General features: G+C 37.1%; 1 protein-coding gene across 13 annotated transcripts in view; it reads left to right on the plus strand.

Moving 5' to 3' along the window:
- The window catches only part of WWOX (WW domain containing oxidoreductase), a 760,885-nt gene that overhangs the window by 127,291 nt on the left and 616,717 nt on the right, over window positions 1-16,877 (plus strand). The window contains exon 6 of one of the 13 annotated variants that reach the window (XM_070760440.1): window positions 1,587-1,888. The exons of the other annotated variants lie outside the window; for them this stretch is intronic. Coding sequence (XP_070616541.1) covers window positions 1,587-1,592 — 6 coding nt within the window. The 3' untranslated portion in view covers window positions 1,593-1,888. Of the gene's footprint in view, window positions 1-1,586; window positions 1,889-16,877 lie in introns of those variants that run through there. 13 annotated transcript variants of the gene reach the window in all.

A 16,877-nucleotide genomic window follows, 5' to 3' on the forward strand; every position in this document is an offset into this window, starting at 1 on the left:
GAGATGAAGAAAAATAAAAAAAGAAGTTGGAAGATTCAAAAATTTCAAAAACAAAAAAGCCCACCACACCTCTGTTCATTTAAGGTGCAGAGAGAGACAATCCTCTGATTAGCTGATACATCTACTACAGGTGATAAATAGTTAATAATAACTCTTAATTTCATTCTGGTCTTTCCGATTTTTGATGGACCACATTTGGAGTTTATTTTAAGTGCTGGGATTAATACTGTGCAGTGAGCATGAGCCTAACATCTCTCTAAATTTCAGGGCCAAGGAAATGTGGTTATTCTGGCTTTTAGACTGATCACAGTCCTTTGAATTCAAGACTGGTATTATGTGATCCTGTTTATCATAATGGTATCTGGGCATGGCATTGAGAGACAGGTGGAAGAGCTTCAAACTAAATAGATGACAGTCAGACGAATGGCAGCTAAATCTGCAGACAGAATTTTTCTTGGACTATAAAAATGGTGTGTGTGTGTTTGTGTAAATAAATGTGTTTTCGTACGTGCAAAATTTATGTTGATTTTGCAAAGTAGTCCAGATTAAAAGTATACTCAGAAACACCATCTTTAACTTTATTGTAAGATAACATTAACAGAATATTGCCCAGAAAAAGCATAAACCATTCAGCAAAATGATTGTAGTAATTGGTTCCATTACTGCTTGCTTTGACCAACCTGTATAGATTATGCAGAATTTAATAAACAATAAAATCTACGTTACTTTCTCCTATAGTTTTATTCATGACTGGCTATTTTCCTCTACAAATAGCTGACACCCAGCCTTTAGCAGTCACCTTTTAAGGAAGACACAAAAGGAGCGAAGAAAAGTGGAAAAGACAGGCTTTATGACCGTAACTCCCATTATTCTTTTCTGGATCCTTCCTGCCCAAAAAGCAGTGCATATTGGCCATATTGGCCATTCCAAGCAGTTCAATTTCTTTGGCCAAGTCTCTTATAAAGGTGTCTTGTGATCTAATAAGGAGAAAGGCTTTCTGCCACAGTAAATGACCACATTCAAAGTCATTTTGATGGATGTGTGAACACAAAATAGAATTAAAAGAATAAAGTGCAGAGCTGAAATTCCCCTTTGTCTGCATCTGTGGTTCTGTCACTTAAGTATTGAAAAATTATTTTAAGATGTTGGCGATTGAGCTTGCCATATGCTGATTTTTCCCTCTCAAATACATATTTCATGAGAAAGCTCTTGCTTTCTGGTGTCAGTGTGTTTGTTAATTTACATACCGTAACCCAATGTAGACTAAAAGTTTTTTTTTTCCTAAAGAAATGGACTTTGCTTTTCTCAGCTTTCATTATTCTTGCAGGGTTGAATGGTGGAAATATGTAGAAGACGTGACTGTTATAATATCTTTGCCTTAGAAGGAAGTGGGGCTGTTATCTTTTTAATTTGGGACATTATATGATTTATGTACAGTAAATATTTCATGCACTTTGCGTTTGACTTGGTAGAGGAATGTAAATGGAAAGTAAATCCATGTGTACTTTAAGACAGTAAAAAGGCATTACTTGATGTTAGACTGCATAAACATGCAGATTTGATTCCCTTTTTTCTTTTTACAACAGGAGTAAAGTTAAGCCTTACCTGGAAATGTAAATGCACTAGCCCTAATGTAATGCTGAAGAAAAATTAAGACAAATGATACTGCATCTCTGCCACAAACTGCAGCTCGTACAAAATTCACTTTAGTTATTATACTGTGAATACGTGAACTGAGCCCTCCTCTGTGTATGCACAATTTATGTTGAATGCAACATGAATCATTTTAATAGACCAAGCAAAAACTCCCCAAAGTCAATTTTCAAATTATGAACCTTGGAACTGGAATATAACAACAAGGAATTGAGGCTTTATTCTGAACTATGGATGAACTGTTAAAGAACCTTGTGCATGTAGCTTCTTCCTTCACTTGTGTGAACACAATTCTTGTCATTGTTTCAAAGAATCATATGACTGTTCCCAAGAAACAGGCTGGACAATTGTTAAAAGCAACGAAAGATGCATGTAGAAATATGTAATAAACCTTTGCAGGGTGTAATGTACAAACTTAAACATATCATCTCTACTTCATCTTTCTTATCTTATCCTAGATGTCATTAATTGGCTGAACAGACAGATAAAAATCACCCGAGGCCTTGCAGGAGAAATCAGCAATGGCAGGATTTAGCAAAATAAATCATGGTGGTGGTAGATCATTGTGTACAGAGATTGACCACTCAACTAATATGTTTCCTTGATCAGTTGTTGGTGGGGGGATGTAATGTATGGCTGACCCTGAAAGACCAAAACAACAGCAGCAATAAACAAACCCATTAACCCTACAGGAAGTCTATATTTAATAGACAAGGTGCAAGATACCCAATATGCATTCAGATTTTACCCAGAAATATTATTTACAAAGTCTGTTCAGAGAATTACATTACATGCAAGTGAATAGATCTTCCCAAAGACTGATGGACATTTACATCCTTTATATATTTTTTGATAATGATTTGATCTTTCAGTCGTAATATTTGGTGATAGCAGTATTTCAGTCATTGCCCTTAACTTTCTTGTTCGGTCAGAAACCGCTATAAGTGTAATATAAAAAAAATATTGTGATTTCTTTCTGAAGATTAGTATCCGCTCATGATGTTTTCCACAGCTGATTCTGGTGATATGATTTTCTCCTTTTTGTTTCAGTTTTTATAACTTTAGAACAGCCAGATTAATTTTCCAGCAGCTGTTCTCTACTGTTATGTGCATAAGCAAACACCTGTGAGTGAATACTACAGATATCTCTATATAATGCAAAAATAATGTTCAAATATTTTCACATACAGTATATGAAAATTTTTGAACATATGTGGGGAGATATACATACATACATACATACATACATACATACATACATACATACGTCTCTGTGTGTATGTTTGTGTGTGTTTGTGTGTAACATATTTTTGCTGATAATGAAAAGGAAGGGAGACTACTATAGATCTACAGTATTTCGGGCTTATTTGCCTTCATCAGGTTGCCACACCCTTACTGAGATTTTAAACTAGGACCTCTGCCTTGTAAGGCAGTGGCCTTAGACTCTAGGCTACAGGCTCATTTCCTGTATCAGTTTGTACCAGGGAAGGGTTATATGTGTTTTTTTTTGTCGAGTCACTGGTATATTGAAGGAGCATCACAGCTTCCTTTTTGCCTCTCGGCCCCACCTGGGGCCATACTCCAAGGCAAATAAGCTTTTTATAGCTGACAACTATAATCTATAATCTATATAATATTATTATATAACTATACATCTATTATATATATACACATACAGATAGAATTGTCGGCTATCAATAAAATTAACTGCCTTGGAAATGGCCCTGGGTTGGGCCGAGAGGCTAATAAGGAGCTGTGATGTTCCTTCAATACACCAGGGTGATTTGACACAAAAATATGTAACCCTTCCCTGGTGCAGAGCTGAAGGGATTGGATACTGTAACCTAGAGGATAATTCTCTGCCTTACAAGGCAAAGGTTGCAGGTTCAAGTCCCAGTGGGTATGGCCAAAATAAGGCCGAAATAGATCTATCCTAGTCTCCCTTAATTTTCAAATTCAGCAAAAAAATCATGTGACATATATGTATGTATGTATGTATGTATATTTGTTTTCGTACATCTTTACAGGTATAGGTATGTAGGTCTTAGCATATTCATGTTACTTCCCATGTAAGTTTCAGAGAATCTTGGTCACGTTTCGACGAGGTCCTGAAGCCAAAAGCAGCAGCCTGAAGATGATAAGTGGGACCTTGTTGAAACGTCGCCAAGATTCTCTGAAACTTATATGGGAAGAAACCTGACTATGCCAAGACCTAATATACATATACATATATACATATACATATACCATACATATACATATACATATACTGTCATATCAAATATATCTACACTTAATGTCCTGTTGATTCAGCACATAGTTGAAACAGACTGAAGGCCTTTTATTTTTCAGAGCAGAAATAAGTCACCTTATAGTTAGTAAGTGAATACTGTGAACTTCATGTTAGTGTCAGGAAGGGCAGACAGCCAGTAAATGCTCAGCTTCACTCAGTCACCCAGACCCTAACTTGAATCAAGGGATTACAGGCTCATAAAAAGAAAAGAAAATAGTAAGTGAATCTTAAAAACTTTAATATGTAATATATTTTGACAGTATCATCATGTGTAAGATGAACAACCAAATGTATTTGAGATATAAGCTATTGTTAAATTTCACACTTGCAGTGTGAAAAGCATCTTGTTTTCACAAGAGTGTGTGCATTTATACCTCTTTTTTTTGCAAACAGCATAGCTGAAACATTAAAATAAATAGCCGTGCTGGTACAGCTAATTAGGAAAAGAAAAAAAAAGAAGCTATATTCAAAAGAAGTCTACTGGGGCAATTTGGAATTAAAAACTAATTTAAAATCTCTAATAACTTTAAGCACTGAACACTACAATTTGGGCTAAGCATAGCAAAATGCTTTGTTTACGTGATTGTAATTGGATCATTGGAATCCACTGTGCATAGAATATAATTGGCTGAGTAAAGAAGCACATTGTTCCGATCTTCTCTGGCTTTTTAGGCTAATAGAGGAAATCTTGAAGTTCCTAATGAGATAACTTGCAGCCTTGTATCTCCAGTGGTCGGTTCATTTATTTATTTTATTTATTTATTATTAGAGTTGAAAGGGACCTTGCAGGTCATCCAGTCCAACCCCCAGCTTAAACAGAAAATCCTACAGCTACCCAGCCAAATAACAGTCCAATCTCCTCTTGAAAATGTCCAGAGTTGGGGAGTTCACAACCTCCGCTGGCAGGCCGTTCCACTGGTTGATCGCTCTGACCGTCAGGAAGTTGTTCCTTATTTCTAGGTTGAATCTCTCGTTGGTCAGCTTCCAACCGTTGTTCCTCGTCTGGTCCTCTGGTGCCTTGGAAAACAACATGACCCCCTCCTCCCTGTGGCAACTCCTCAAGTACCTGTAGACTGCTATCATGTCCCCCCTGGCCCTTCCTTTTTCCAGGCTATCCATGCCCACATGCCCAGGTTCATATCTCACACTAAACCAACATCTGTTTTGTTTGGTGCTGTATAATGTGGGGTTAACCCAGGTATTGCATTTTGCAAAAATCAGTGTATTATAAAGTGTCTTAAAAGGATCCAAGCAATTTGCTGATTTCATGATGGACCATATAAATTAACCTTCGCTTAGCATGATGTGTGAATCCAAAATGTTTGAGAAGCTTGGTGTATTTCATTTTATAAACTTCATAATTTGGAGGCATTTTCCAATTTTGTGGAATAAAATGGAAAAGGCCTTCTGAGCTACAGAACCACAGTAAGTTTCTTTTTTTTTCAGTTTTAAAAGAAGTAAATTGCCTCGTAGCACTATTTTTATTCAATTCCTTCTACAAGGAATGTTATATTTTGTTTTCCATTTACCTATACATGGTGATAAGCATCTTGGATATGGTGGGGAATAATTCAATTTCTAGGGGAGGGACAGAATTCCTGCCCAATATTTTTTTTAAAGAGATTATTTAAAAAACTTTGTACAATCACTTGCATTGCAGTACCGCATACAGTACATCTCTAATTTACGTAACAGTTAACATACATTGTTCAAAACTATTTCTTTAAATTCAAATCACGCTGGTTTTTTGTCACATGCATATGATTAATATTTTTAATATCTAAAATCTTTAATCAAAATGTAACTACTGTGTTTCCCTGAAAATAAGACCCTACCTTATATTTTTTTGAACCCTGAAATAAGTGCTTGGCCTTATTGCCATGCACTCAAAAGCCTGATTGGGCTTATCAGGGGATGTCTTATTTTGGGGGAAAACAGGAGAGAGAGGGAGGGAAGGATAGATAGATAGATAGATAGATAGATAGATAGATAGACAGACAGACAGACAGACAGACAGACAGACAGACAGACAGACAGACAGACAGACAGACAGTGTTTCCCTGAAAATAAAACTCTGTCTTATATTTTTTTGAATCGTGAAATAATTGCTTGATCTTATTGCCATGCACTCAAAAGCTCAATTGGGCTTATTATCAGGAGATGTCTTATCTGGGGGGAAACAAGGTAGTGGTATCTGCAAGCAGTGTTCAGTCATCGGTCATTTGAGGCCAAAGGAAGAGGGTTTTTTTCATTTTATTGTACTGAGAAGTGCTAACCAGGTAGTCTTCGACTTATAACCATTCATTTATTGACTGTTCTTGCACTTACAACCGACTCGGCATCCCTATGGTCAATTGATCAAAATTTGGTATGCTTGGCAACCAGCATATATTTGCAATGATTGCTCTGTGACTATTTACAGCTTTCCAAGCCAATGTCCAAACAAAGTCAATGGAGCAAAACTGGATTGAGTTAATGACTATGTGATTGAGTTAACAATATACATTGATTCTCTGAACAACCCTGGAAGAAGTCGTAAAATGAGGCAATGCTCATGTAACAACTGCCTTGCTTAGCCACCTTAATTCTAGTACACATTGTAGTCATTTGTTGACTACCTCTGAGACGTACCCGCTTATGGTGGATTTGGTGCGACCATTCTTTAACCTCCCTTCCTAATTTATACTACACAGTCACACACTGTATGGAAACATCGGAATCTTACAGTAGTGGAAGAAGAAGAAGAGGAGGAGGGAGAAGGAGGAGAAGGAGGAGAAGAAGAAGAAAAAGAAAAGGAGGAGGGGAAGAAGGAAGAAGAAGAAGAAGGAGAAGGAGAAGAAGAAGAAGAAGAAGAAGAAGAAGAAGAAGAAGAAGAAGAAGAAGAAGAAGAAGAAGAAGAAGAAGAAGAAGAAGAAGAAGAAGAATGCAATGTTCCTAGAAAGATCTTGTTTACTGGCCAATTTGTCTTGATTCATATGTTCTCAGTGTACATAAAAGAAAATATAGATTTGTCAAGAATCATGTAGTACAACACTTAATGATCGTCAAGAACTTTTCTGATTGAAGACCTTGGATCTCAGCACCAAAAGATCTGAGTTAACAGGAGTTGAAGAGATCACTGAGAACTAGACAAAGGTGGACATGAATTATTCTGATTCAGTGTAAGGCAGTTTCCTACCCTGGAGCAAACTAGAAACTCTCCGTGCCTCTTTTGAAGTTCATGTTGTTGAGTGTAAACTGCAGCAATGCAATGCACATAGCACGTTTGGTTTTAAGCACAATAACTGAGCAGACAGCTGAGAATTCCAGCTCTCCCACCATGCCCCCTCTTTGGAAGAACAACTGTCAAGGCGTAGGTGGGAAAGGTGAACTTGAAAGCAGATGGACAATGCCTGCCAGAAATGAGAGGATCGACTGAGTATAGTAGTCGATACAGTTGAAAGGCAGCCTTCAGAGAATTACAGTGAAACTTGACCTGATGGTGCAGAATGAGTTATGCAAAGTATGTCGAGGCATATCCTAGGCCAGTGATTTTCAACCTTTTTTGAACCGCGGCACATTTTTTACATTTACAAAATCCTGGAGCACACCACCAACCAAAATGACACAAAACGACACTCTAAGACACTCTCCTCTCTTTTTCCATCCCTGTCTCTCCCCCCTCTTGTGTGTGTGTGTGTGTGTGTGTGTGTGTGTGTATATACATACTTTTGAACCATTTCCAAAAACAGGTGAGGGCTGGGGGGTTTTCTCTCTTATTTTTTGGGTGCTTTTTATCATATGCTTTAAATCAAGAGTCACTTCTCTCTCTCTCTTGTTTCTCTCTCTTTCCTCTCATTCTCTGCCTCAATCCTTTTCTCATTTCTCTTTTCTCCTCCCCTTTTTGCTCATTTCTCTCTCTCTCCCTTCCTCTCCTTTTCTCTCTCTCTCTCTTTCTCTCTCTCTCTCTCTCTCTCAGCAAAAAGTTGTGAGACCAGAACCTGAGCTTCCTTCTTCGCGGCACACCTGACCATGTCTCGCGGCACACTGGTTGAAAAACACTGTCCTAGGCCAGCGTTTTTCAACCACAACAACTTTTAAGATATGTGGATTTCAACTCCCGGAATTCCTCAATCAGTATAAGTTGACGTTCATACAACTTGATAAATACTTTATTATTGTCATTGTATGCATATACATAGTATCTCCGTGCACCGAAATTCATGTAACACCAGACTCACCATGCATAACAATTCCAAAAACACCCCCCACCTGCCACAAATTCCCCAGCCTGAACTCCCCAAAATCCACACAACAGACCAAGTAATACTGTCCAACAACTCACTGATGGTGACCCTTTAGTTCACTGTTAAGTGCAATTATAGCTCTGGGATTAAAACTATTCCGAAAATGTGTGGTCCGAGTTTTAACTGTTACTTAATTAAAGTTAATTTACTTAATTTAAGGTGAAGAAACACTGTTCTAGGCAAATTTAGCTTATTTGCTTATTTCTGCTTGATACAAGAATTAGAATTTGTTTCCTCTACTGTTGTAAAGATTTGTCTCTGAAACAAAGTATATTTCATATATTTCTTTATTCATATGAATCCATCAGAATGTCATTTTGTGACTGTAACTATGATTATACATATCTCACAAACTGATGAAGCCTTTGATTCTCCCTTTTTTTTGCCCACATGTACCAATAAATACATAAATTTACCAATAAATTTGCAAATTGTCTTTTCATCTTGTTTCTGTATCCAAAAGTAGTTGGTACATTATTATTGGCAATAAGTATGTCTGTATATTCTTTAAGGCACATAATGGAATGAGATTGATGAGAACTCTACGGTTTTTAGTAGAACACTAAAGTTTTTCCCTGCCTGTGATTTATATGATGGTGATCCTGGTTCTTATAATTCTTTGGCTATTACAGAAAGTTTGTTAGATGTTAACCACTCTAGCACATTGTCATCAGCTTCTTGGATGAAAAATACACTATTCATCTACTTTTTAAAATATATTATCAGTTTGTTTCATATAAAATTTATTAGAACCGAAATCACTCAAGGGATGGCTAAGAGGGAGAGAGAGGAAGTAGTTGGAGAAAGGTAGAGGTGGGGTGGAGAGAGGAAGGAAGGAAGGATGGATGGAAAGAACGTAGATGGGAGAGATGGAGAGAGTACGAGGGGAGTGAGAAAGAGAAATATGATTACTGTACAGACTTATTGTTAATATGATAGAGGTGTTGATATGAATACAAAATATACTGCTTAAATAATACACTCAAATAACACATCCTAGATCTGAATGAATGAAATATTCTCGTTGAATACTTTGTTCTGTACAAAGTTGAATCCGCACAACAGCATGTGAAATTGACTGTCAACCAGTGTTGCTTCCTAAGTGGATAGTTTGATTTCACAGAAGTTTCATTCACTTGGAGTTATATTGTGTTGTTTAAGTGTTCCCTTTATTTTTTTTTTGAGCAGTGTAGATCAGCCAGAAATATGTAACTGGATATTTTTGTAGGGTATCTGCATTGATATATGTATGAATATGGATTTAAAAATAATTTTTTTAAAATGAAAAATAAACTATTCATGTTACAAAGGCTTCTAGATATATTTAATTTGGAAACTCTCCCTCTATACATATTAGATAACAATTAGTGTTAGGAGAAGTTTTACGGTTGCCCCTTGCAATGTAACATTCTATTAGAGAATTAAGCTAAGTTTCTTTGAGTTTTGTAGGGCATTGCTAACAACAATGGATAAGCTGCTTGTCAGGTGATCTAGCTAATTATTTGGGAACATTTCTTCTTCACAAGCTTCTTAAATGTCTTATACTTTGAAATCTCTGAATTGAAAGTGTTGTCAGTAGTTTTCTCTTGAACACATTCCTTCCCACCTTCCACAAGTTTATTTTCCCTGCTTTTGTCTTTCATTGCCTTTGGTCTTAAGTGATTATTAATCTAATGTTTCAAAGCTATTCAATGAACATCTTCGTAATGAATGTTTTTGGATTTGATGTTGTAGAAAAATTGATGACAAGAATATTAAACATCTGGTCTACTCATGAAGCATAGCTTGGTTGAATTTTTTTTTGCCTTATCCTCTTCAGCCTCAAGGTTTGTAACCCTGTGTGTGTGTGTTTGTATTTGTGTGTGTGTGTGTGTGTGTGTAGAAGCACATCTTCAAGTCAGTTTTTAACTCTTGGCTCAAAACTGGACTAGTCCTTTAAGTTTTGTTGGCAAGCATTCAGAAGTGATTCACCATTGCCTTTTTCTCAGCTCTGGCTTCAGATCAAATCCCAGTTTCCCAAGTGGCCTCTTGGGAAAATTAATTGCCCACCCCTGGCCTAGAGTCTCTATGTTCCCACGAGCGGTCTAGGTCCAGCCCCTCTTAAATGCCATTAAATCATCTATATAGCACCAGAATAGTGCTTACCCTTAGTTGACTGGACTCTTGTGCATAGGCATGAGCAATGAATCAGTTTAATTGGAAATTAATCTGTGGCTCTGGTCTTTTGTGCCTGACACCCAGTCGATTACGTCCAGAGGTGGGCTGCTAAGGTGGAACGGTGACGTGTGCTCGCCCCCGTGGCTCTGAGTGCTAGCGGAGTCCAGCGCAATTCTGCTACTGCAGCTGTGCAGGTAGCAGAATTGAGCACAGAGACGCAGATGCGCCTGTGTTTTGGCATGTTTTTTTTTGCTTCCATGCATGTGCCAAAACACAGGCACACCTGCCTCTGCACGCAATTCTGTTACCTGCACAGCTGCAGTAGTATAATTGCGCTGCACTCCGCTAGCACTCAGGGCCACGGGGGTGAGCACACGTCACCGTTCCACCTTAGCAGCCCACCTCTGGTTACATCACCTTGCTGGTTGGGACTTGGTTATTTTATTTATTTATTTATTTATTAAATTTGTATGCCGCCCCTCTCCGTAGACTCGGGGCGGCTAGGCGGGGCATGTCATTTCCACTGGATCAACAAAGCCCTCAATAGAACCAGTGCTTTCTCTTTGGATTTATTTTATTATTTATTTTTATGATCGCACACCAAGGCTTCATACAATATACATGTTAGAGTGTAATTGCATAGTGATAATACCATTCATTTTACGACTTGTAATATTAAAAAATGTAAAAGACATGCCTGGTAGTCTTCTAATATGGAAATGATCTGTGAAATTCTATTAAAGCCCAGAGATTGTATTCAGCCATCATTGAACAAAACTTTCTGCTTTGTCTTGAGAGAGAGAATTAGGATTATCTGCTTATGTTCTCTTCGTTAGGAGATTTCAAATAAATAACAAAACTGCTGTTGCAGAGTCACCATGTAAATACGGTTTTAGAAGGGGATGTTGCTGTAACTCTCCTTCAGAGCCTTTGATAGAATGGTATTAAGCTTACTAGGTGTAAAAGCCCTTCTGTGAGGAACAGAAAGGATATGTAAATAACTACAGGTAAAATTATCCCTCTTTTTCCTTCCTTCCTTCCTTCCTTCCTTCCTTCCTTCCTTCCTTCCTTCCTTCCTTCTTCCCTCCCTCCTCTAACATATATATTACATAATTGCCTGTAATTACATAATTGCCTTCCTCCCTTTACATAATTGCCTTCCTCCCTCCCTCCCTCCCTTCTTTTCTCTCCTTCTTCCCTCCCTGCCTCCCTGCCTCCCTCCCTCTATTTGGGTGGTGAAGCACTGTCTGTGAAACTACTCACCAACTTGCTGTGTATTCTAAGTGGGGAAAAGGGCTATTCCAGATGGCATGTTGGCCCAATGTGTTATGTCATATTTCTCATCTCCTTCAACTGTTTGGATCCTGTCCCAAGTACTGTTACACCATTTTCAGTTGTCTGTCATTATTCTTTTCAATGCATTGTTCGAAGACACACCTAAAAATAAGTATATAATTATCATTTTTCACTAGGCTGGAGAATATCTAGCAGGTATGATGACATTGGTTGGTATTTATGAATGAGTGTCATTATTTTGACAGGTTGATGAATTAACAAGCCTATTCCTGATCAACTAGCTTAGGACAGTGGTTGTATGGGCTGGTCAGTCCAAATTTCTGTGGTTTGTGGTCATATCAGACATAAATTTGGCTTGTTCTTCATTTATCTTTATCAGAGATAGATGGTTGAACTATATAGTTAAACTTGCACTATAATGCTGAGTATTCTCATGATAAATGTGTGGCATTTATATTTATATGGATTTTGTTGAATTACTTTTCACTCATTTCCAAATTTGATACACTCTTAAATTTACAATGAAAATCAAGTGTAAAGTAGCAGTGTAATATTTCTGGAGATTGAAGAGCAGGTCACTATTCTTTCCACATCTTGTTCCCCCCCCCCCCCAAACCACCCTCCCCAATATATAAAAATATATGTGACATTCCCTTTTAGTAGCTTTTAATTTTGTTGCTTTAAAACCACAGTGTGTATTGATTCACATGTAACATCATCCTCTTTTGTATGTTTATTAAATGTAAAAGTATAATGCAGTGAGGCAATCACTTCTTTTACTAATTGGGTGTATTTTAAAATGCCTTCATCTTTTGTTACAAATGGAACTGAATATGTTCTCCTAATGTCACTGTGACAAATTGGCAAAAAATGAAGTTGAAGATAGATAACACCATCAACATGATAATAAAACAGATTGATGTATTCTGCCCCTAGACTCCTCCACATTTTAAGATGTTAGGAAAAGCTCAGGAAACAATAAGCAATTCTTCCATCATTCTGTTCTGCAACAGCAATGAAGATTGGGAGATTCACTGTCATTTTTCAACATTTTATCTTCGTATCCCAATTCTGCATTGGCTTAGTTAACCACAGCAACTAAATCATAATATGACTTGCTCCACTTTGGCTTGGCACCAAATCTGGATTCTTCCAGATGATAAAACATGGTTTATAACCTGACTTCTAATTGAATTAGAAGTTATTTGTGATTCATTCAGCAGATCATAGTTCAGCAATCAGAATTTACTCTATGAATCTAAACTCAACATTACTTCTAACCTCGGGGAATAAGGTATTTTATAAATCATAATCAGCAAACCAATAGGTAGGATTGGACATAACATTAAATTGTTGTTAGGAAAAAGGAAAAATTAAGATCTGTACAAGAAAAGGGGACAAAACCAAACAATAGTTTGGCTTTGTATCCAAATGAACTTTGCTGACTTACTAATTATAGGACAATTATTCTATTGTCGCTATTCATAAGACAACTGAAACAAGTTAGGTGATTTCTAAGCCAACTTTAATAGGCTTTAAAATATTATTAGTTTATTTGTAAAAGTAAGCCTTGGAGAACAAGCTTGAAGGTGTGAGTTTAATATTGTTTTAAGATACTTCAAGCATTTTTGAGCTTCCTGTTTTGAGTTGTATACATGAAACTATATTGCGGGCCCAACTGACAAAAGAAAGCTTAGGACATATTGGTTGGAAACATGCAGAAGAAGCTTTCAACCTGCACTGGATAGACAATGGCTAAAATGATAATGATGATGATACTGATGGTTATGATATTGATGATGATAATGATGATGATGACATAAATTGTACATAAGTAAAGAACAATTGAAAAATGCCCTTGAAGATCCTTTTGACCTCTTAATTGTACTATCCAGGTTTCTAAAAAAAACCTCTTTCCACTTTGAATCTCAGTTGCAAGGAAATAGGATATATTGACTGTTGTCTAAAGACTTATTTGTGAGTTGAGAACAGCTATATCTTGGATTATTTTTCTCTCAATTCAGTCCTCATCTCAAAGAACCAAAAATGAGAGAATGAGAAAAGAGCATCGCTTCAAAAGACTTAGTTCTCTTCCAATTGTCTCTATATGCTAAATCTATTTTTGAAAGCAAGAACATGTTAAAGTCATTCAGAAATTGTGCGGTCCCACTATGTATTCCTGTGTTACAACACCAACACAAAAGCACATTAATTGGTTAGCGTCGCTCAGCAAATACAGGTAATCCTCAACTGATGACTACAATTGAGCCCAAAATTTATGTCGTTAAGCGAGACATTTGTTAAGTGAGTTTTGCCCCAATTTTATGACTTTTCTGGCCACAGTTGTTAAACGAATCACTGCAGTTCATAAGTTACTAACCTGGGTTGTTAAGTGAATCTGGCTTCCCCATTGGCTTTGCTTGTCAGAAGGTCGTAAAAGTGGGTCACACAACACTGCAATAGTCATAAATATGAACCAGTTGCCAAGCATCAGAATTTTGATTATGCTGCAATGGTCCTAAGTGTGAAAACGGGTTGTAAGTCACTTTTTTTCAGCGCCATTGTAACTTTGAATAGTCCACAAAATGGACTGCCTGTCTACCAAGAATCTGAAAGCCCATTCTGTTAGATTAGAGCTGTGTGTCAGAGTAGAAAAAGAAGATTAAAATTAAAAAAAGAAGAAAAATAAAATAAAATTAGGACACATCCTATCTGACAAGAGAAGTGTCTTCATTTGGTTAAATTACAGGATGGTCTTTAAAATGAGTTTTTTGGGGGCCAGGAAGGTGAGAATGAATGGAGGAGAATAGAAAATGAGGGGAGGATGGTCATTGTGCATGAGAATACAAATTGAGATCGGTGGTGTATAATGTTACTTTGCTACGAGCCATGTTACCTAAATGCCACCTTCCGTAGCATCAGCAGTTTTTTTGCAGCTTTAACTTTACCAATGCCCTTGATGAGGTGCAGAGTTGTCAGTATTCTCGTAAAATCCCCTCCACAAAGACTTACTTGGTTCCCTTTATTTCCTTAAGTGAACATCTGTCTAATTGTTCACCTCCATTGCTTTAGTGCTTTCCTCGTGCTTTCTCTCTTTCCAGACAATAAACTTTATTTTCTTCATAAGAATTCCGTCTACGCAAGGTTATTAGGGAGCTCGTTGCCACCTTTTAATTTCTGGATGTTTTCCAGGAAGACTTTTTTTGCAGTAATTCCAATAGGTTGTACAGTGGTTTGTGCAACATAGCGAGGCAATGTGTTCAGGTGTGTTTTTTTCTTTTAAAAAAATGTTGCCTTCTGTTTATCAACATCTGTCGAGAAAAATGTTTCTGATGAAGCTTTCCTGTACTTTAAATCACTGTGTTTTTGGACATACCCATTTCAAGGAACTTTTGTTCGTGAAAGGTGGAGTTTTAGATAATGTACAGTGAATGGAATGTACAGTGCTTTAGTAATGGCTAAAATTATCAGCTGATGTTGGATTCACAGCACAAAGGTACTAAAAAGGTTTATCTATAAATAAGGGACTTTGCACTTTGAATCGAACATCAACTAGAAGTTCTCTGGGCAAAACAGCCTTTCTTATCTTCCCTTCTTCAAAAGCTCAGACTGGGGTGGAAATATTAATTAATCATGCAAGCTTGCTTGCAGAGGTCACAAGCACCTATAGCTTATTCAGTGTTGTTATTGCTAAAATGGAATAGTAAAGTCCAGTCTAGGAAGGAAGCACCCAGTAGGATATATTCTCTCTCTCTCTCTCTCTCTCTCTCTCATTCTCTCTCTCACACATACACACACACACTCATTATGAATCGGAGGATACGAATTTGGATCCTTTCCACAAACCTGAGTTATCCCTACAAATGGAAGGGATTTGATTTGTTGTTCATTGTTATTAATCCATTCAATTCTCATTTGGAGATGCTTGTTCTACATACACATATTTACTAGGATAGTTGAGCTAAAACATATGATGGGGATCTACATATCAAGCTTGGATTAATCTAACATCAGAGCTGACCTTGGAAGGGTGGAAGGCTGAGTCAACCTTAAGCCTACTGAGATTTGATCTGCCAAACTCCTGGCAGCCGGTGATCAGCAGAAGTAGCTTGCAGTACTGCACTCTAACCACTGTGCTATGGACAATAAGGACTTAAGTGGTTCTAGTTCTGCCTTTGACACGGAGCCAGCTGGATGACCTTAGACAGTCTCTTTCACTCAACCTTTGGACAGAAAAACCCTTCTGAAATATCTTGTCAAAACTGAAAAGATTAGACAGGGAAGTCAGGTGTGGCCATTGACCCGAAGGGACACAAACTCATTTCAAAACACTACTTCAGAATTTTTAAAGCAGAAACAGGGAAACAATAAACCAAACCACTCTTCTTCTTCTTCTTCTTCTTCTTCTTCTTCTTCTTCTTCTTCTTCTTCTTCTTCTTCTTCTTCTTCTTCCTCCTCCTCTTCCTCTTCCTCTTCATGTTCCTCCTCTTCTTCTTCTTCATTATTAATCACAAAAACAGTAATACATAGCAAACAAATTATATGCTGGATATTGTTGTTGTTATTATTATTATTATTATTATCATCATTATTACTTCTATGCTGCCCTTCTCCATAGACTCCGAGCGGCTCACAACAAGAAGCAATACAAAAATACAAAAGGAAAACATAAAAATCCAAACCTAAAATGTAGACTAAAAACCCTAGTTCTTAAAAACACTCATCCACATTCATCCCATCCTATAAATCCACATCCATATGTGGCTGTGACCAACTCAATATATTTTTTTAAATCAATGCAAAATCTTCATTTAAAAAAATATATCGAACATTCCATAGTGATAGCTTCCTTCTCAAGCCTGTATGCCCAATTATTAGATGTTTTACACACCACTTAATGTTTTATAAAAAAATGTGCCTGTGATATAACATGTATTTTTTTAAAAACACAAAAAACCCAAGACCAAGATTGTACTACAGTCTGAATCTAGTTTCTGGCAGTGGAAGCTGCCCGTGTACTATCTTAGAGATAGCACTTTGTGTCACATATAATCTTGATCCCCCCCTCCCTCCATTGTAATAAATAAATGTTTGGGCTTCCCTGAAAAAAACCAAAAAAACAAAAAGGAAGATAGTGGTTACTATATAATAAAAATGAACCACTTGTCATCACTGCAGCTAACATTTATCAG

This window comes from Erythrolamprus reginae, chromosome 9, assembly GCF_031021105.1.
Source record: "Erythrolamprus reginae isolate rEryReg1 chromosome 9, rEryReg1.hap1, whole genome shotgun sequence".
Lineage (NCBI taxonomy): Eukaryota > Metazoa > Chordata > Lepidosauria > Squamata > Dipsadidae > Erythrolamprus > Erythrolamprus reginae.